This window comes from Antechinus flavipes, chromosome 3 (assembly GCF_016432865.1).
Source record: "Antechinus flavipes isolate AdamAnt ecotype Samford, QLD, Australia chromosome 3, AdamAnt_v2, whole genome shotgun sequence".
Lineage (NCBI taxonomy): Eukaryota > Metazoa > Chordata > Mammalia > Dasyuromorphia > Dasyuridae > Antechinus > Antechinus flavipes.
Window position 1 is genome coordinate 586,162,854 of NC_067400.1, and position 20,658 is coordinate 586,183,511.

Sequence of the window (20,658 nt, forward strand, 5' to 3'; positions counted from 1 at the left end):
AGGTTATTCAGGTAGACAGTGAGCAACTTCAAAAACCCTCAGCATCCTTCCAGGTAAGAGGCTGGAGTTGTTGATAGCAAACATCATATCCTGATGGCATCTGTTCCTTTGTCTTTAGGGGATAAAGCTTTGAAAAAAGCAAGAGCCCCTGGGAAAAATAGATATAGGAAAAATAGATACTTTCCTTCATACTTAACAAAGAGAAGAGAACCTATGTATCAACAAATATAAAATGTGCTTTAAAAAAAAAAATGGCTCAAAGTCACCTTTGATTATAGATGAAGGTTAGTTGATGTGACTTTTAGACATGAAGTAGAAGATCCAAAAAATCTTATCAGTTGCTTTATTTGCTGGTAAAGGAGGACTATAATTCCCTGTACATAAGTAGTTGGTTGCTTTTTCAGTTCCCCGAAATCAGCTCCAGTCAGTGGCAGCTGCCTGCAAAGTCCTGATTGAATTCTCTCTCCTGCGCCTAGAGAATCCAGATGAGGCCTGTGCTGTATCCCAGGTGAGAGCAGTGGGCTAGGTTGTCACTGTTTTCAGGTTGGAGGTTTTCTTCTTATATGGCATGGGATTGCTGAGTAAAATGAGTAAAGAAGGCTGGTGGGAGAGACTCTTGTAAGTCTTTGCCAATGAGAATGCATGGCACTGTACCTACTTAAAGTCACATTTTAAATTTGATTTCTCCCCAGAAACACTTGATTCTCCTTATCAAAGGCCTGTGTACTGGCTGTAGCCGGCTAGATCGAACTGAAATCATTACTTTTACTGCAATGATGAAATCTGCCAAGCTACCACAGACAGTGAAAACTCTCTCAGATGGTAAGTGTTTGTCCTACAGGATTTATCCATTTGGTCTCTGGCATTTCCAGATTTTTTGCTGCTTTGCCTCTATCATTTTTGTCCCATTTCCTTCCTTTGAACTAATGCAGTGGAAGATCAGAAGGAGCTGGCTTCACCAGTTAGCCCAGAGCTCAGACAAAAGGAGGTACAAATGAACTTTTTGAACCAATTGACCTCAGTCTTCAATCCTAGAGCAGTAGCAACACCATCCCTCACACCAGTGATTCAGGTGAGATTTTTTTAGCTTTGTCCCTATCACATGTTAATCTATTTAAGTAAAAGGCAATAATTAACACTTTTTGGTACATTCTCTGTGTATTGCTATTTGAACTAGATACATAACCTCTATATTCTCACAGAGTTGGGGAATAGCATTTTTGAATTTGGCCTAGGAGTAATAAGGTGTTAGAAGTGGAGGGAACTGCTGGACTAGATGACTCCTAAGTTCTCTTTCATTTCTAAATCTATTATCTTAATATTCTTTTCCAGGAAATGAATATAAACTGCTTGCATTTATGTTTTTCCTCCCGGGTTATTTATACCTTCTGAATTCAATTCTCCCTGTGCAACAAGAAAACTGTTCGGTTCTGCACACATATATTGTATCTAGGATAAACTGCAACCCATTCAACATGTAAAGGACTCTTGCCATCTGGGGGGAAGGGGTGGAGTGAGGGAGGAGAAAAATCGGAACAGAAATGAATGCAAGGGATAATGCTGTAAAAAATTACCCTGGCATGCGTTCTATCAATAAAAAATTATTTAAAAAAAAACAAAAACAAAAACAAAAAAAAATATTCTTTCCAGGATTTGGGGCTATGGTTTGTTTCCCACATTTTAGGACAGTAACTAATAAAGTTGTGGCGGCTAGTTTCTGTAAGAGATCTCAGTCACTTTGCATTTTCATTTAGGTGGAAGGAGAAAACGATGACCAGTCCTCAGCAGATCAAGCCTCTGCTATCAAGACCAAGAATGTATTCATAGCTCAAAATGTGGCTAGTTTACAGGAGCTTGGTAAGATCAACCAACTAATTTTAATCTTAGAACTAGGGCCAGTACAGGCTGTGTTCCAGTAATTGTCTAGAAGCCAGACCTTATCTCTGTGTCTCTCTGTAAAAAGGGGTTAAAAATCAGAGAGTCTTGTTTGTAGCTCTGCCTTATCATTGGTGCAGGTGGCTCAGAGAAGCTGCTTCGTGTGTGTCTGAATCTGCCATATTTTCTACGCTACATCAATCGGTTCCAAGATGCTGTGTTGGCTAATTCTTTCTTCATTATGCCTGCAACAGTGGCAGATGCCACTGCTGTCCGTAATGGGTAAGAGGTTGCAAAGGTTATGTCCAAAAAGAGAGCTATAATTAACCCTTTATTGATAGGTACTGTGACCTGAGGGTTGTAGAAGGGAAGACATTGCAAGGACTACCTACACTCATCCTGTCTTCTCTCATCTTATAGTTTTCATTCATTAGTCATTGATGTAACCATGGCATTGGACACCCTTTCTCTCCCTGTTTTGGAACCCCTTAATCCTGCTCGATTACAAGATGTGACAGTGCTCAGCCTCAGCTGTCTCTATGCAGGTTAGTAGTTGCTGGGCTTTTTAGCCCTGAGAATCTTCCTGATTTTTGCTCATTGCCTGATTTATTTCCCTGTAAGATTACCTGATAGTTTCTGTATGGGCAGTTTCCCATAGTTCATTCTCTGTTCTGCCACAGAGAAATCAATGGTGCTTGACAGAGTACCTTATGTACAATGGTGCTTATTATTGTAAATGTTCTCTGTTAAGCTTGTGACACCTTAGTTTCTCCTCTTACCTTGATGCCTGAAAGTACATGAGGCTTGAGTGGGAGCTTACTTTCTACTATGTTATGGTTATATTTTAATTGGAAGAATCTTTATAGTCTTTCAGGCCTTATTTTATACAAATCTTTTCACATACTTTGTATAGGGAAATTGGATTGTTCACCTTCCAGTTCTAGTCCAGAATTTTTCCCTAGCTGTCTTCACTAACCCTAGCTGCCTGCCTGTGTGTGTGTGTATTCTCCTCCCTAAACCCAAAGAAATATATAAATATGCAAAATACAAAATTCTACTTTTTGAAGTATTTTCCTGTCCAGCTTTCAACTTTGCTTCTGCTTCCTCCATGAAGCATTTTCACATTCCTTCCCTGAATGAAGCAATTTTTCCTTCTTCAGACTTTTCCTAGCACTTTGATCTGTCTTCTTATACCAGTTAAATTTTGCTATATATTTTATCTCTTGTTTCCCTCATTAGATTCTAAGTTTATCTCATTTTCATATTTTCATGATCCTTGAAGTTTATTTGTTTAATAGAATTATTTATTTCTTAGTTTTAAGGACATCAAAGAGGACTTGGTGTATCTTGGGAATTAAGTTCTGAAAATAGTTGATTAGAGAGGCATCCTTAGAAATTTGGCTTTGAGGTGCCCAGGAATTATTAAAATTGGTTTAGTATTATTCATTCAACCATTGAACAAATATTTATTGAGCCAGGTAGAAGGTTCTTGTTTGCCTAGTGCTAGTTGCTAAGATGAATCAGTATCTTTACTCTCAAGGGAGTTTAGAATGTTAAGTAAATATACAAATAAGAATAGACAGAAGTTGAAATTTTCAAAATGAGGAGTAGAGGATGACCAAAGGGATTGAAGGGGAAGGGAAAATCAAAGGAAAAGGCTTCAGGGAAGAGATGATATTTGATTTTAACCGAGTGTCATAGCAGTGGAAAAATTCTAGTTTTGGTCTGAGAGTGGTGAAACAAAAACCTAGAATAAGCCGGGATCAAATCATTGAGGATTTGGACTTGGATTTTATTCTTTCTTTTTTTCTTAATAGTTTTTTATTTTTCCAAATACATACAAAGATCGTTTTCAACATCCACCTTTGCAAAACTTTGTGTAACAAATTTTTCTGTCTCCATTTACCCTTCCCATAGACAGCAAACAGTCCAGTATAGGTTAAATATGTGTAATTCTTCTAAACATTTCTATATTCATTGGACTTTATTTAAGCCACTTCAGAGGGAAGCCATCGATGGTTTTGAATGAATGGAATGACATGATCTGAATTGTATTTTAGGATTATTAGCTAGTCGGTTTTGCATCTAGGATGTTTCAGAGGGAAAGAGACCGTTGCCATAGTCTTGCATGCATGGAACTTGAGTATTGCAAGCTTGGAATGGACAAAAAGGAAGGAGTCAAAAGTGGGTTCTCTTAGACTTGAATTTTTAACTACTATTGGATTTTCTTGAGGTACATCAAGTAGATCAGAGACTTTGGTGTTACCATGTTGGATACCAGGTTCCAAAATTGGGATTGTAGTTTAATTGATAGGATACGATATGATAGGTACCTTATGTCAATGGTGCTCATTATTTAAATGTTCTGTTAAGCCTGTGACACTTTGTTCCTTCCCTTACCTTGATGCCTGAAAGCATATGGGGCCTGAGTGTGAGCTTACTTTCTACTATGTTGTGGTTATATTTTAATTGGAAGAATCTTTATAGTCTTTCAGACCTTATTTTATACAAATCTTTTCAGGTGCCCAGGAATTATTAAACTTGGTTTAGTAGTATTCATTCAACAGGAAGTCATGGAATTTCTACTCTTGTTACAGGTGTGAGTGTGGCCACTTGTATGGCCATTCTTCACGTGGGCAGCACCCAACAGGTGCGGACAGGCTCCACAAGCTCCAAAGAAGAAGATTATGAAAATGATGCTGCTACAATTGTCCAGAAATGTGTAAGCCAAGGATGCTTATGTCCTGGCGAGGACTGGGGGGAGATAGAGGTTTGGTTGGTAAGGTTGACTTTAGGAGTTTATACTGAGAATAATGGACCTCTTTAGTGGACAGTGAACATATGTGGCTGGACTGTTCCTAATGAGCTTTACTTTTTTTCCTTTAATTATGCAGTAACACACACAACTTAGCTTTAGCAGTAGACTTTCTGTAATTGAGATATCACTTTAGAAGAGACAAGTTGTCTTCGTGGATGGGATGTGGGCAGAAATAGTCTTTTATTACCGGGTGGTTTCTGTGGATTCCCATTGTGTGTATGTTTTTTTCTGACAGCTTGAAATCTACGAGATGATTGGGCAGGCCATCAGCAACTCCCGGCGAGCTGGTGGTGAGGTAGGAAGCACAGCTCTTAGCAGTGTTTATCTCCTGCTGCTTTTCAGGTTTGGACTTCCTCAGATTCTCATTTGTGCTTTGCCTTTCACTCCAGCACTACCAGAACTTTCAGCTGTTGGGTGCATGGTGTTTGCTGAACAGTCTCTTCCTCATTCTGAATCTCAGCCCAACTGCCCTAGCTGATAAGGGGAAAGAGAAAGATCCTCTGGCTGCCCTCAGAGTGCGAGACATCATTGCTCGGACGAAGGAGGGTGTGGGCTCTCCCAAACTGGGACCTGGGAAAGGGTATGTAATTAGTTGCTTTTGGTTTGTTTTCCCATTTCCTTTTATAAAATCAATAAAGAACATCAATGAGGATCTTAATATATTTGCAGAACTTTGGAGAATAGAATATTTGGGTAGGGGGAGCAATATATGATCAATATTCTTCACCTGTTTTAAGGACTGGCATATGAAAGGTGGGATTGTGACTTGGCCCTAGGGGAGAGAAAGGGAGGGGAGGCAGATTGGGGAGAGGGTGTTGCTAAGAGGGAACTTTTGGTTTAATGTAAGGAAAGATTCCCTAATGATAGGATCTCACCAAAAATGGAATATGATGTTGTTGGGGAGAAATAATGATTTCTTCATCACTTCATCAAAGCAAGGGAGCTTTTAAGCAAATTATGGGCTATTTCTCAGGGATTTTATAAAGAAAACAGGTTGAATCATGTGAGTTCCTAGGTCTTTTTGTGCTTTTGTGAAATTTTAGGATTTTTTTTTTTCCCTTCCTCTTTTGTTTGAACTTTTTGCATAGAATAATGACGAAGTATTCCCAGCTTGATTGAAGTTTTTTCAGGTTTATAAGCCTAATCCAATAAAATGACATCACTTTGTACAGTAAAATTGATTGCAATAATAATTCAGCATTCTAGTAAAATCTGGACAGAAAGCACCTGAGTTTAGCAAAGGAAAAGGTTAAATTTTGAGATTGTATAATGTTGTTAAAGTCCTACTCCTCTCCCTCATTTTCTCTCTTCTTCTACTCTTTCAAAATAATAGCATTTATTTTTACAATCCCTTTTCTAAATTAGTCTGTGCCCAACAATCTACTTGTAAAGAATTTTTCAAAAATTGAACAGTTTTGTAGAACTGACCAATGCACCAATCATATCTGACAGTAAATACTTTATTCTATACCCATAGTCTTCCATCTCTGCATGAAGGAGGGGGGAAGGTGCTTTTTCTCATCTCTCTCCTTGAACCAAGCTTAGCCATAATTATGTAACATTCAGTTTTGCTTTCTTGTTCATTGTACTTATTATTGTGTTCAGTTTGTGTGTAGTTTTTCTGCTTCTACATGAGTTCATGTAAATAAATCTGTATTTTTCTGAATTCTTTCATATTTGACATTTCTTGTAGTATAGTAATATTGAATTATTCATACATCATAGCTTGTTTAGCCTTTCTGTAATCAGCAGGTATTTGCTTTGTTTCATATTCTTTGCTACTACATATTTTGGTCAGTATGAGAATTTTCTGTCTTTGACCTCCTTGAAGTATATCTTAGACTTTTTGCTCTTGTCTATACCTTTCCATGATTAAGTAGAGTACTGAATTCAAGGGCTGATTGTGGTTTTATTTCTAGGTATTGAGAAAAGCAAGGTAAGAAGGCTTGGGGATGTCTTCAGAGGGAGAGAAACAGTTTCAATACAAAGTGATAATTTTTCATTTGGACAGTAGAATTTACTGATTTCCTCTCTTGCTTTTGAGATTAGCAACTTTGTAGAAATGAGTTGTGTTTTTAAAAAATAATAATTTATTGTGATTTAATCTCAATAAGTACATACACACACAAAAGTCTTATTTAAATATTTTTAGTTTATCAAATAAATCACTTTAACCACTTTAAAACTAATTTGATAATCTATATATGTAAAATTTAACCTTTAAATAAATAAAATTTATACATAAATAACCATATGCCATATTAAAAAAAACAACAAACTTACTGACACTTTCCAGTTTCAACACCATGGATATTTTCCAACAACACCAAAACAAACATTCTTACCAAGTAACAAAACACTTGGTTGTCAATTATTAATAGAAAAGAGTGTTTACTTGACTTTGGTAATTTGACATTAAAATTAACCCTTGTGTACAATTTAATTGTGTTTCCTCTCTCCATAGTGATTCTGTATATGTTGCGCTAGATATTTATACATACAATGTATATGTTGTGTTTCAGAGGACTCTTTACTATTTCCCCCAGTTGCTTATATTTGTCATTCTTTAAAATGCAATAATACTTTATTGCAACAGTAAACCAGATTTTTTCCCAACTACTTTCTGATTGTTGGGTGCCTATTGTGTTTTAAGCTTTTTGTTATAAATAATACTTTGGTAAATACTTTTATACACATGGGTTCTTTCTTGCTGACACAATTTTCTTTAGGATTACAGAATTACAAAATTTGAGCGTTTAAAGAAACTAGTTCAACCTATACACAAATTGAATCCTTATTCAGTTGGTCAACAAACATTTATTAAATTATATACCTGGCATTGTCCAAGTACTGGGAATACAAAGGAAAAACAGTGTGAGATGGATATCCAACAGAGAGATCTATAGTCTAAATATATAGGTGATCAATCTTCATAGAGACAATAATTCAGTGGTCCCAGGAGAGGGGATCAAAGAGTAGGAATAAATTCCAAATTGTTTTCTAGATTAAAACAATGGAACCAGTTTTAAGTTTTATCAGTAATCAGTTATCTGCATTTTCATATCTTGTATCTTTCCTATTTTGATAAATATAACATGACTTCAGGATTTTAATTTTTATTTCTCTATTAGTAATTTTGAACATTTTTTCAAGGAGTTGTGAGTAGTTTGCATTTATTTTAGAAAGCTGTTTATATCTGTTCTTTTATCATATGTCTATAGAATGGATCTTGTATCTATATTTGAAAAATACATACTTCCAACAAATCATGAGTAGTAGCGACTTGTTACCACTTTTTTTTTCCCTTGGTCTCTTTTTTCATATTTACAGAAGGATTTGTTTTTTTTGCAGTTGTAAAAAAGTGTGTTCTGTTTGTTTTCTTTGTAAAATTTTGTGTTTTCCCACATTTTCTTCTATTCCTAATGTTTGATGTTTTTAATGATCTACTAACACTCCCTTCAGTCTTTCTTTTTTCCTTTAATAATAATAATAATAATAATTACATTAGTTTGCTATTTAACAATTTGCTCTACTATTTCCCAGACTTTAGATGCATAAAAGTTATTTCTGATTTTTTTTTCCTTTAACAGAAGAGGAGTATTTTTGAGGGAAGGGGTATTCCTGGGTCAAAGTATATATGACCTTTATTTTGCCTTTTTTTTTTTATTACCAGATTGTTCTTCTGTTTACAATTTCATAAACTTTGAATTTTGTCATCTTTAATTGCTTTTGTCAATTTTATAGTTGCAGTTGCAATTGCAATAACCTTAAGGTTATTGTCATTTGTATTAACTTTTAAAAACTGTTTTATTATTTTCAGTGTCAGATTTCTTCTTCTCCTGTTGTGAAGTAAAGAAAAACAAAATTTGTTACAAATATTTATACTCAGGCAAAACAAATTCCCTCTTTAGCCATGTCCAGAAAAAAAGGAAGGAAAGAAAATATGTTAATCTGTACTTTCAATCCATCAGTTCTCTATTTGAAGTATTTGGAGCTGCTGGATAGCATGTTTCTTCATTAGTCCTTTTGAATTGTGGCTAGTCGTGGTATAGATCAGAGTTGGGAGTCTTTGCAAAGTCGATTATCTTTACAATTTTGCTGTTTCCATGAAGATTGTTTTCTTATTTCCATTTTATTCTATGGCAGTACATCCTAGTTTTCCCAGGTTTCTCTGAATCCATCTCTTTCATCACTTTTTATGGAACAAAATTGCATTCCCACCTACTTTATATTTTATAATTTGTTCAGCTATTCCTCAGTTGATGGGTATCCCCTCGCTTTCTAATTCTTTGCCACCACAAAAAGAGTTACTATAAATATTTTTGTACCTTTCAATCCTTTTTATCTTGTAAAAAATCTCTGAATATTTTTCATGTGGTCCTTTATGGCTTCACTGTCTTCTTATAAACTGTATATTTTTTGACCATTTAAAGTTTTTTTTTTTAATTTAATTTAATTTTATAATAACTTTATATTGACAGAATCCATGCCAGGGTAATTTTTTACAACATTATCCCTTGCACTCGCTTTTGTTCCGATTTTTCCCCTCCCTCCTTCCACTCCCTCCCCTAGATGCCAAGCAGTCCTATATATGTTAGATATGTTGCAGTATATCCTAGATACAATATATGTTTGCAGAACCGAACAGTTCTCTTGTTGCACAGGGAGCATTGGATTCAGAAGGCAAAAATAACCTGGGAAGAAAAACAAAAATGCAAATAGTTCACATTCGTTTCCCAGTGTTCTTTCTTTGGGTGTAGCTGCTTCTGTCCATCATTTATCAATTGAAACTCAGTTAGTTGACCATTTAAAGTTGTGTATTATTACTCTTAAAAATTTGTACCAGTTTCTTAGAAATTTTATATATTAGATTTTTTCCAGATATATTTGCTAAAATCTTTTTTCCTATCAATTTGCTTTTTTAAATTTTAGTTAATGCTTAATTACTTAAGTAAATTTAAAAACTTAAAATCCTCTCTAAATTTCTCCTGTTTGTTTCATATAAATATTTCTTTTCCACAGTTAAAATATATAATTCTATTTTCTTCCAATTTTTATGATTTTAAAAAAGATTTTTGATATATCCTTGATCCAAAAGAAATTTATTGTATGTAATGTGAAATAGGGATTTAAATTAATTTTTCTTTCTACTAACTAGACTTGAATGATTTTATAGCAAAGTTTTATCCTAATTTCTTCCAGTGTCAAACGAATCTCTAAACAAGTTTTAATTGTGACATTTAATTTCTCATTCAAGTTCATCATCTCATTAAACTCCAAGATCAAAAAAAAAATCCTCTGACATGTAGAGGTTTTGATAACTTTTCCCATTTTCTTATTTCTTATTCCCTTCTCTTTCCTGCTTCTTGCTTTGATCCAGTGACAGTGTCTTCCTCTTTGTTCTCCCTGTTCTGTGCATTTTCATTTATTGTCCCCCAAACCTGGAGTCTTCTTTGCATCTCTTGGCTTTCCTGGTTTCCTTCATGTCTCATCTAAAAATCCCTCCTTCTACAAGAAGCCTTTCTCAACCCCCCTTAATTTCAATGCTTGTTGATCTGTTCTTCCAAATTGATCCTCTGTGTGTGTGGCTTATTTGGATATAATTGTTTGTATATTATCACCTTCATTAGACAATGAATTCTTGTCTTTGTATGCCCAGTGCTTAATACCATGCCTTTCACATAGTAGGCACAAATGCTTGTTGACTTATCAACCACTATATAAATACTGTAATATTGGTCAGTGGGTATAATAGCATTTGGCTTAATATATAATACCAGATCTTAAAAAGTATATCTGAAATTTGCTGATTTTAAAATATAATTTTGCTACTCAGTTCTTAATTATTGTTGGCTTAAAAGCATTTAAGAAGTGAAAAATTTTTAGATCTTAGAAAAGTTTGCTTTTCTGGCAGCTACTGTTAATCATTTAAGATCTTACGATAATTTTTCCTTCCACAGCCATCAAGGATTTGGGGTCCTTTCTGTAGTGTTGGCAAACCATTCAATCAAACTATTAACATCTCTTTTTCAAGACCTGCAAGTTGAGGCTCTTTATAAGGTGAGGAGGTGGTGGACCTGAGAGAAAGGCTTATGATATAGTAGGTATGCTTTTTTATCTGTTTAGTTTCATGCAGTGATCCATGTTGTCATCTCTAGGGTTGGGAGGCAGATGGCCCCCCGGCAACCCTGAGCATCATGGCTCAGAGTACGTCAATACAGAGAATTCAACGATTGATTGACTCTGTTCCACTCACAAATCTGCTGCTGACCTTGCTCTCTACCTCGTACAGAAAGGTGGGCCAACAGTCCTTACAGATCATTATTGGGAATTTTAAAAGTATTTTAAATGTAATAGCTCTTTGACTTTCAAAGCTGCTTTTGACTAAGATGATAACTTGTGCTAATAAAATAAGGAGACTATACAATTATAGTGACTCTCAGCAAGACTAAGGTGAGCAAACAGAATCTATCTAGGAGGGTTACCTTGTCAAAATCCATTGATGTCCCTTCACAGTATTCATCATTCTTAAGCCAGGTGAGAGAAGGTTGACACATTGAGCAGAGCACATAGGATCACACACTGTAAGGACTTTCTCTTAGTTGGCTGGAATATGGGGTGGGGATCCTTACCTAGACATGAATGATGTCTCTCCCTTTAAGATAGCTGTGAGAAGAATTTAATGTAAGCATTTGCAAGTAAAATACAAGAGGAGTAAAAGAAAAACTAAAAATTCTTTTGGAGCAACTGGTCAGGTAAGCAGGGATTTGTTAGTTGTCGATCTGTCTTGTCACCCGGGGCCTCATTTTCCTTTCTGTTCCTTTAGGCATGTGTCTTGCAGCGTCAGAGGAAGGGCTCCATGAGTAGTGATGCCAGTGCTTCTACTGACTCCAACACCTACTATGAGGATGATTTTAGCAGCACGGAGGAGGACAGTAGCCAAGGTAGAGGCCCTAGCCTTCCTGTCTCTTACAGAGAAGAGGAGCTGACTCCAATAAGACTTTCCCCAGCAGGTTCCATTTGTTTCCTATTTGTGTCATTTTGTTCTCTCTTATCCAGCATAGATATATAGATGTATTCCCCCAACAGAACAGTTTAATTGAAGAGGAATTTGAAGAATGAATGATTAGAGCCACTTTCAGCCAAACCTAGGGTGAACTCATTCCTCTCTGCCTCAGAACTAAAAATGAAGTTCCATTTCCCCCCATTTCTTTATGCTGACCCATGTCACGACCTCTAATCTCAGGCTTCTTTAAAGAGCCCAAAGGCAGTGTGTATACTCCCTGGTTTGGCTTTTCTAGCCAGGCTTACCAGAGTGGCAGAACCTACCTCGCAGAGGCCCAAGCTGGAGTCTCTCTCTCATAGTGAGTAAAACTCTTCCTGAGTCTGGAGGGAGGTGAGGAAGAGGTCTATTGGATTCTTCTTCTTATAATTGGTCAGGTGTGCTGGGTACTACTCCCAGTACAGAGAGGGTTCTAATTCTTAGCATCTTGGGGTTTATGACCAATCCTATGAGGCGTAAACTCAGGTGTTTGTCCTGGAGTATAAATCTGAAAGGCAAGCATCATTTCCTTCCTTATCTTGGAGCTAGTGAGCCCCCCCCTCATTTGAGCTTCCCAAGCAGAGGCTGAAGGCCAGCTTTTTGGGATGTCTTGTTGTAGAGGGGAGTCATGCTTTGGCCATGACCTCATGTCCCTTTGAATTTGAAGAGTCAGTGATTCTCTCTGGGGCCCCTTTCCATTTAGCAGTTTGTACAAAGTACCCGAACAACTAGCAGGGGGCCTTGGATAGAGTCAGTACTTGATAAATTCTTGTTGAACCAAATTGAACGTCTCCATGTTCTTGTACAGATGATGACAGCGAGCCTATCCTCGGGCAGTGGTTTGAGGAAACCATCTCTCCGAGCAAGGAGAAAGTGGCACCTCCTCCCCCTCCACCTCCTCCACCACTGGAGAGCTCACCTCGCGTCAAGAGCCCAAACAAACCTGCTGCTGGCGAGAAAGGCAACATCCTGGCCAGTCGCAAGGACCCCGAGCTGGTATGAGGGGCTTCAGGAGGGCCTCTGGATTGCTTCTGGGTCAGACCCTGATTTGAGGATAGGATTGTGAACGGATGATTAGATTGATCAAGTAGTGAAATCAAGTCAGTGTCTGGGACATAGGAAGTATGTAGTGCAATGACCACTCTGTTCTGGAGAAATAAAATAGCCTGTCACAGGAAGGAGATTGTGAGTACTTACTAAGCCCCTACTGTGTGCTAAGTCCTGTGCAAAAGGCAGCCCTTGTCCCCAAGGAGTAGGTTCACAAGAAATGCTAATGGGGGAGGTGGCACTGGAACACAGAAGGATTGGGAACAGCTTTGAGCAGATGTGGCACTGCAGTTAGACCTTGTAGGACCCAGGAAATGGCAACAAGTAGAGACTGTCCAGGTTGGGGGATGGTCAGGAGTGAGGAGCAGCCAGGAGGCCAGGGTCAGTGGGTAAGAGTGTATGTAAGATGTGGGAGGGAAGGAATCAGATGCTGAAGTGAAGGACCTTTGGTGGCAAACAGGGATTTGGCCTTAATATCAGGGGTGAAAAGGAGCCAGTTGAGATTGGTGTCTGTCCTTTGCGGGCATCCTATTGGCAGCTGATCAGAGGGCAGACAAGGGATATGGATGATCTTTGGGTCCTTGTGCCTTTGTGAAGTCAGGGGGACAAAACTGATGTTGAAATTGACTAGTTGTGGGACTTGGGCGACTCACTGTATCTTCGCTGATCTGTAAATGTGGAGTTTGGGTTAGAGCTTCTCTAAAGTTTCCTCTAGCTCTCAGCCTAAGCCCGGTGATCCCATCATGGTTGTCCCCGTCCTAGGGATGGGAATCAAAAGGCAGTGGCTAGTTTAGAGTCATTTGTAAGAGATCTTCACAGCTACAAACTAGACCATGATGTTTGCAAAAAGAATTGTCCCCTTCTCCATGTTTTTAATTGTAATATGCAGTCATATGTCGTATCATACAACGTGATCAGATGCTTGACTGATGTTTCCCCTGTTTGAGGTTTCCCATATATGTTAGTACTAAACCTGAGAGGAGCTTGTTCTCTGTCCTTTCAGTTTTTAGGTTTGGCTTCTAACATTCTGAACTTCCTCACCTCCTCCATGTTGAACTCTCGAAACAACTTTATTCGCAATTACTTGAGTGTTTCTCTGTCTGAGCAGCACATGGCTACCTTAGCCAGCATCATCAAGGAGGTGGACAAGGATGGGCTCAAGGGTGAGTAGCGAAGAATTCTTTCTGTAGACTTTAGATGCCTGGTTGTTTCTGGTGGCCTGGAAGATTGTCAGGAGCAGTTGGTAGAAAATATAGATAGACTATTTTCCTTGTCTTCAAGGTTCATCAGATGAAGACTTTGCTGCTGCACTTTATCACTTTAACCACTCTCTAGTCACGTCAGACCTTCAGTCTCCTACCCTGCAGGTGAGTGTGCCTCTGGAGGGGTTGGCACAGGTTGGCACAGGGATGGGAATCAAAAGGCAGTGGCTAGTGTAGAGTCAGTGCTGCTTACTCCATTTAAGGGATAAGATTTATTATCTAGTCTTGGTGCTGGACTGTGCAGAAGGGGGAAGAGGAAAGCTTGGTTATGTCCTCAGGTCAGCCAGTGAACTTGGAGGCAAATACTAGAAATAATACCTCTCATTTCTATTCCATATTGTTACTTTGCCAGCACTTTACTCAGAAAATTCCTGTGAGGGGGCTCACCTACTACCAGTCATTTCCTTTTTTAGAGTGGAAGGAAATTAGGCCCTGAGATTTTAAGGGTACCAGCTACTGCCCCCTGGTTGCTGAGAGTTTCAGCCCTGCTGTCTTCTGCCGACAGGAACTTTAGTAGCCTTTTCTCTCCATTCTGAGGGCAACAGAGAAGATCTGGCTCCTGAATGAGCTCTTCCCTATCTCTTTTCCTTTTTCTCCTTTCTTCCCTCCCTTTCTTCTTTCCTCCTTTCCTTCCTCCCTCCTTTTCTCTGTCCACATGGTGGTCAGAACTACATTTTGCAAAAAGAGGGATGAGACTTTGAGGCAGGGAAATCACTGAAGAGGCTCTGGCAAAGGTTTGGGTAGGAAGAAATGAGGATTTGAAGTGGTAGCCCTTCACAAGTCACTGTGGGGGCCATGGAAAAGTCACTTGACTTCTTAGAGTCTTAGTTCCATCCTCTGTGAAATGGGATAGCTAAACTTCATTACCTACAAGCTCCCAGGGTTGTGGTGAGTTTTGGACTTTGCCATGCTCTCAGCACCACATAGATTTGTGGTGGTAGAAGCTTAAGAAATCAAGCCTAGATAACTTTGGTGATTCATCATCATCTCCTTACACATTGTGCTTTTTTTTTTTTTTTTAAATGAAGAGTCTTCTCTTGCGTTATGAGATGATCTAGAGTAGGCTGAACACAAAAAGCCAAAACTTGTGTGTGTCTCTGTGTGTGTGTGTGACAGAGACAGACACACATCTGACCCATTTTAAACATCGGGGCTTGCTGTAGCAAAGCTCTGCCTCCTTAGACCACTGATTCATTAGGATGTGATTCAGGACTAAAAGAGACTTCCCTGAGGCACTAGAAAATGAATAGAAACAGCAGAACTGTAGCCCCACATTAACTAGGGCTTAACTTCCCACTGAAAAAATGGTCATAGCATACATAGGAATTAATGAAAGTTTTATTTTACTATACTTAAGTAAAATTCTTAAGATGAAAAATGGCAGTGATTATTCACTGTTGAATTAAAGTTCCTTTTCCTCATCTTTCCCTCATACTATATCTTAAAGTACTTGGGCCAGAGATCTGGTCTCATTCTTACATTTTCCCTAGGACATAGTATAGACCTCACACATAGTAGGTACAGAATAAATATTGAATTGATTTAATTGTTAATTTCCATAATGTTAAATAATCAGGTTCTAACAGGGCACTAAAATAGTTTTCTGTAGATGTAAGGAGCTTCTTTCTTTCTCATAGGTAGTTTAGAGTAGTATTTTTTTCCAAAAATAGTTCTTTGAGTTGTCTTTGAAGGTTTATTTCACACAAACACACTTGGCACACTCCTGACCTGGATTATCATTATATAAACCCTGATTTGGTAGGGATGGTACTTTACAGTTTATGTAACCGAACTAGAGCAAGTCTTGCTAGAATTAAAGACAAGAAAAACCATTACCTAGAACCTTTGCCTGAGGTTTCACTGGCATTGTTTTCCTAATCTTCTCCATCTTGCATTTGTTTCAATCCATCATTTCTTTTGGTGTTAATTACGAAGTTAAATACCGCTCAATTTTCTGACAAGCAATTAACATCTTCCTCCTTGGAAACATCAGCTCTTCATGTGCTTTCTCTTTAGACATTCTTGGGCAAGAATTCCTCAGATTTTGCCTCTATTCTTCTGTTCACTTTCCTGTGATAGTTCTTGAGTTTTCCTGAATGGCATGCTGTGTGGCATGCCTCCATTGCAGCAGTGTTCTGGGGAAGCAGCTGGCTGTAGAAAAGGTGCACAAAGCTGGGCATCAGGAGCTTCTGGTTTTTATTTGACTATAATCACCTCTTTGACCTTGGCCTAATCATTTCCTTATTTTGGATTTGTTTTATAATCTGTAAAATGAAGGGATTGATATAGATCCTCTCTAAGCTCTGTTTGATTCTACATTTCCCATTCGACTATTTGTGTTATAAGTGCAGTTTATTGGTTTAGCCCTATACGTAAATGAAGTATATGTGGAACTCACTTTTATCTCCTTCCTAACAGAATACTCTGTTGCAACAACTGGGAATTGCTCCCTTTTCTGATGGCCCGTGGCCTTTGTACATCCACCCTCAGAGCTTATCTGTCCTCTCACGCCTCCTGCTTATCTGGCAGCACAGAGCCAGTGCTCAAGGAGACCCTGATGTTCCCGAATGCCTTAAAGTTTGGGAGAGGTAAGAAAAATAGAGAAGTCTCCTGTTGAAAAGTTAACAACTTTTGACCCAGTTAATAATGGCTTTTTTAAAAAGTGAAGGAAATGTTTTCTTGACTTTTTTTTTTTTTAACATTATTGTCACTTTTTAGTGATCCCATTAATCACTAGACCCTCAAAAGAACTTTTCCTTACCACAAAGAGATACAGCTAAAGAAAATAAATGACCCCTTGGCCATTTGTGACATTTCAAATATTTTTGTTTGGTTCCATATTTTTATCACCTGTCCATCAAAAGGAGAGAAGCTTGCATCACTAATAATTAAAATTATGCTTAATCATTGGACTGATCAGGTTTCTAAAGTCTTTAATGATTATTTTTCTTCGCATCTTTGTGGGCATTATGTAAAATGGTCTTTTGATTCTTTTCACTTTATTCTGTGGCAGTTTGTACAGGACCTTTCAAATTTCCTGGAATTCTTCATATTCCTTGTTTCTTACTATGGAGTATTATTTCATTACATTGCTGTACCACCATTTATTTCACTATTCCCTAGTAAATGGGTACTTATTTTGTTTTCAGTTCTTATGAACATATATTTTTGTATATGTGTGATTATGATTTCCATCTCCTTCAAGGGTTGAAATTTGGAGCTGCTGATTATATAACTTGAGACAATGGGAGAAGATGCCTTGTATATGATTTGTATATGGATGCTTACAAAATAGTGATAAGGTTCCCAAAGGAATCTTTCATCAGAACATATAAATTCTAGGCTAAACATGACTCTACAGAAAAAATTTTGATCCCAGCCCATTTAAAAAAAATAAAAAAAGATGGAAGCAGAAAAGCAATCTTGTTTTCAAATTCTGTTCCTAGGCATTCTGCTTGAAACCAGTTAAAGAACTTGCATTCTTTTGGCCAGATTTTAAAGGTTTTCTTTGCACTTAAGGGAAAACTCAGATTAATTGGTCGTCTATTAAATCCTCTTTAGATGGATCTCGTTTGCCTTTTTTTTTGTTTACATGTTTATGAATCTTCAAAGCTGTTTGTGTTCCTAAAAGGCTTTGCCTTTTTATTCTCCTCTCTAGGATCAAATAGCTATAATGCTGGATTTGTGAAATCATAAACCCATGTGACTGATCCCAGCAGGATCAGGCAAAAATGAGGGGGAAAAGCCCTTATTAAAACACAAATCTCTTTCCTAATAGCCAAAGGGAGTGAACAGAATGCTGGCCACATTCATTGCTTTTTTGCATTAAAGCTCTTTTCCCTAGTTTGCTCAAGGGTAAAATTTTTTCCTATACTTGGTGCATACATAGGATGCTGACTTATTCAGAACTTTTTCATATTATGTGATAATTTTAATATGCAGGCTAATCTCTGCTGTTAAGACTAGAACCAAATGATAGACTCACCACTGGAGGAAGCAGCAAAGCCTATCTTACTTGCATAGGCTGGTTATCGTTATGCTTTTGGGCTGCCGGTTTTTTATAGTACAGTCCTTTGTCTGTCTACTTTATTTCTACTGATAAGGAGGCTGGAGTAGCTGCCTCATCACAGGACTCTGGGAACGGCTTTGGTTGCTAATGCTGACATTTGTATTTTCAGGGAAAGATTTAGTTTATGCTTCCTGTCCATTCATGCTCTTCCTCTTTCCCCTCCTTCCCCTCCTCCTGTCCTGGGCACTCTAACTTAATTATTGGATTTAAGAAACTTAATTGCTTATGGGATGTTTGTTGTTGATCTTAACAGAAGAGTCCCTTTTTTCCCCCCCCGGACAGGTTTGTGGCCACATTGAAACAAAATGCCTTGCAAGGGGTGCTTCCCAATGATACGGAAGACCTGAACGTAGAGCATCTGCAGCTTCTCCTCCTTCTTTTCCACAACTTCTCAGAGAAAGGTCGTCGTTCGGTATTGACTCTTTGCATCCAGACCATCCTGGAGTTGACATCCAGCTTGGACTCTCAGCTGCGCTCAGTGCCGTTGCTCCTGGCACGCCTTCTCCTGGTCTTTGATTATCTGCTTCATCAGTACTCCAAAGCCCCCATGTACCTTTTTGAGCAGGTATGGCCCCAAATGCTCATTCCTTCAACCTTTTGTTTTTTTTCCGATAGATTGTGACTAACTGATGTAAGATTAACCTTGTTTGTAATGAAAGGCAGGAACGTATTGTGGGAGCATTGTTACAGTTGGGAGAGACCTATTTTCAAATCCTGCCTCTGATCTCTTACTAGCAAACCACGTACCCTTAGTGAGCCTCACTTCCCTTGTCTTAAAAAGAAGATAAGAGTTGTGAGGATCAAATTAGGTTTTATAAATATTGCATACATACACACAGACAGACAGACATATCTCAGTTGGCAAATTTTAAAGCATCATTACTCTTGATTCAGCAAGTTTCACATCCTTCCTGAACCTTCTCAGCCAAGGACCCTACTTCCTACTTTACTTAGGAGAGTGAGACCATCTGTAATGCAGTCTCTCTTCTCCATTCTTCTTTATCACAAAACTTTCCCACATCATTTCCTGGCCTCTGTTTTAGTCTCTGAAGATGGGGTCTTTTACTTTATCTAGGACAACTTCTTGTGCTCTGGATCCCATCCTCTCTCTTCTGAGAGCTTGTACCTTCCATCATCCCTTTTATCTTCAGCCTCTCCTTATCTTTGCTGACTTTTTTCTGGCATCTACAAATATATCTGTAGCTCCCTTCCTCTCCTTTGGTGGCATCCCAGCCACTCCAACTGTGAGGCTGGGTTCTCTTGATCTTTTACAAACTGGAAAAAGTTAGCTGTGACTGTTGCCTTTTGAGCCTTTTCTTCTGCTCCTTTTTGATCAGAGCTCTGCAGTGTCACTCATCCTCCCTTAAGGGAGACTCCTCTTTCTGAAGTTGTTTGGGATCTCGGTTGCCAAACCTGAGGGTCTTTTTTCACTAAAACTCTTTCTTGACCTCTCTGTGGCTACTATGGGTATTCTCTCCTTGTTCACATTTTATGATCCACCTTTCTCTTGACTTTACTCATTCCAGCCTGACTGCTCTTGTTCAGTTTCCATTGATGGCTCATTATTTGTGGCTGCCCCCACTAAAATCCACATATTCTTCCAGCTTCTTACCTGGATCTCTTTCCTCTTACTCTGCCCTTGCTTAACTCCTGTGAATCCATTTTTCTTCTTTATACAGAGTATTCCCACATAGAACTATCCGATCCTTGTTTTTTTTTAGAACTCAAATTTTACACCATTAGCCAGGCATTTTAATTATGTCCTATTGCCATCTCAAAGTCACCATTCTAAAGTAAAACTCATCATCTTTTTTCCTAAATCTCTCCTTTCTGTAAATTTTCCAATTTCTATTGAGTGTAACATGTTTCCCAGTTGCCCAGATTGGCAGCTGTGGAATTATCTTTGACTCTTCCCTTTCCCTTGAACAAAAGAGTGACCAAGTGTGGTCAGTCTTTTCTCTATATCATATCTCACATCTATCCCCTTTTCTCCATTCACACAGTTTTCACTGTTGTTGGGGTCATTATCCCCTCTTGTCTGTACTATTGTAATAGCTTTCTAATCGGCTTCTTTGTCTCGGGTTTTCCACTATTCTAATCTGTCTTACACAGAACTGCCACATTGATTGGCCTAAAACATAGGTTTGACTTTTTCACTCTTCTGCTCAGTAATCGACTCCAACAGATCTTCCCAGACTTATTTCATGTTTTGCCTTTTGATCTAATTGTAAATTAGTTTGGCCTCCCTGCTACTTTCTAAACTTTGCATTTCATTTCCTTTTGCAACCTTTTCACAGGCTATTTTCCTTTCCTGGAGTCTATATCCTCTACGTTTTTGTCTTCTAGAATTCATAACTTTTTTCCAGGCTCAGGCCAAGTGCCATCTCTTGGACTGAGAAAACTTGGATGATGTTGTCATCATTTGGGTGCTGTCCCTTCTCAAAGTCATGTTATATTGGCTTTTATTTTTAAAAAGTTTACCATTTCACCCACATAGTTGGGATGAAGAATAACAAGTGGACAATCTGAGAGCTCCACACTGAAG

At 38.1% G+C, this 20,658-nt stretch overlaps 1 protein-coding gene across 1 annotated transcript in view; it reads left to right on the forward strand.

Annotated features, from left to right (window-relative positions):
- The window catches only part of UBR4 (ubiquitin protein ligase E3 component n-recognin 4), a 144,832-nt gene that overhangs the window by 8,629 nt on the left and 115,545 nt on the right, over nt 1-20,658 (forward strand). Inside the window, exons 3-19 of the mRNA XM_051988364.1 lie at nt 405-508; nt 693-822; nt 933-1,072; nt 1,755-1,857; nt 2,016-2,157; nt 2,296-2,420; nt 4,473-4,597; nt 4,929-4,988; nt 5,083-5,273; nt 10,654-10,753; nt 10,852-10,989; nt 11,520-11,637; nt 12,544-12,731; nt 13,786-13,945; nt 14,064-14,149; nt 16,463-16,632; nt 18,396-18,678. Of these exons, the coding sequence (XP_051844324.1) occupies nt 405-508; nt 693-822; nt 933-1,072; nt 1,755-1,857; nt 2,016-2,157; nt 2,296-2,420; nt 4,473-4,597; nt 4,929-4,988; nt 5,083-5,273; nt 10,654-10,753; nt 10,852-10,989; nt 11,520-11,637; nt 12,544-12,731; nt 13,786-13,945; nt 14,064-14,149; nt 16,463-16,632; nt 18,396-18,678 (2,363 nt within the window). The remainder of the gene's footprint in view (nt 1-404; nt 509-692; nt 823-932; nt 1,073-1,754; nt 1,858-2,015; nt 2,158-2,295; nt 2,421-4,472; nt 4,598-4,928; nt 4,989-5,082; nt 5,274-10,653; nt 10,754-10,851; nt 10,990-11,519; nt 11,638-12,543; nt 12,732-13,785; nt 13,946-14,063; nt 14,150-16,462; nt 16,633-18,395; nt 18,679-20,658) is intronic.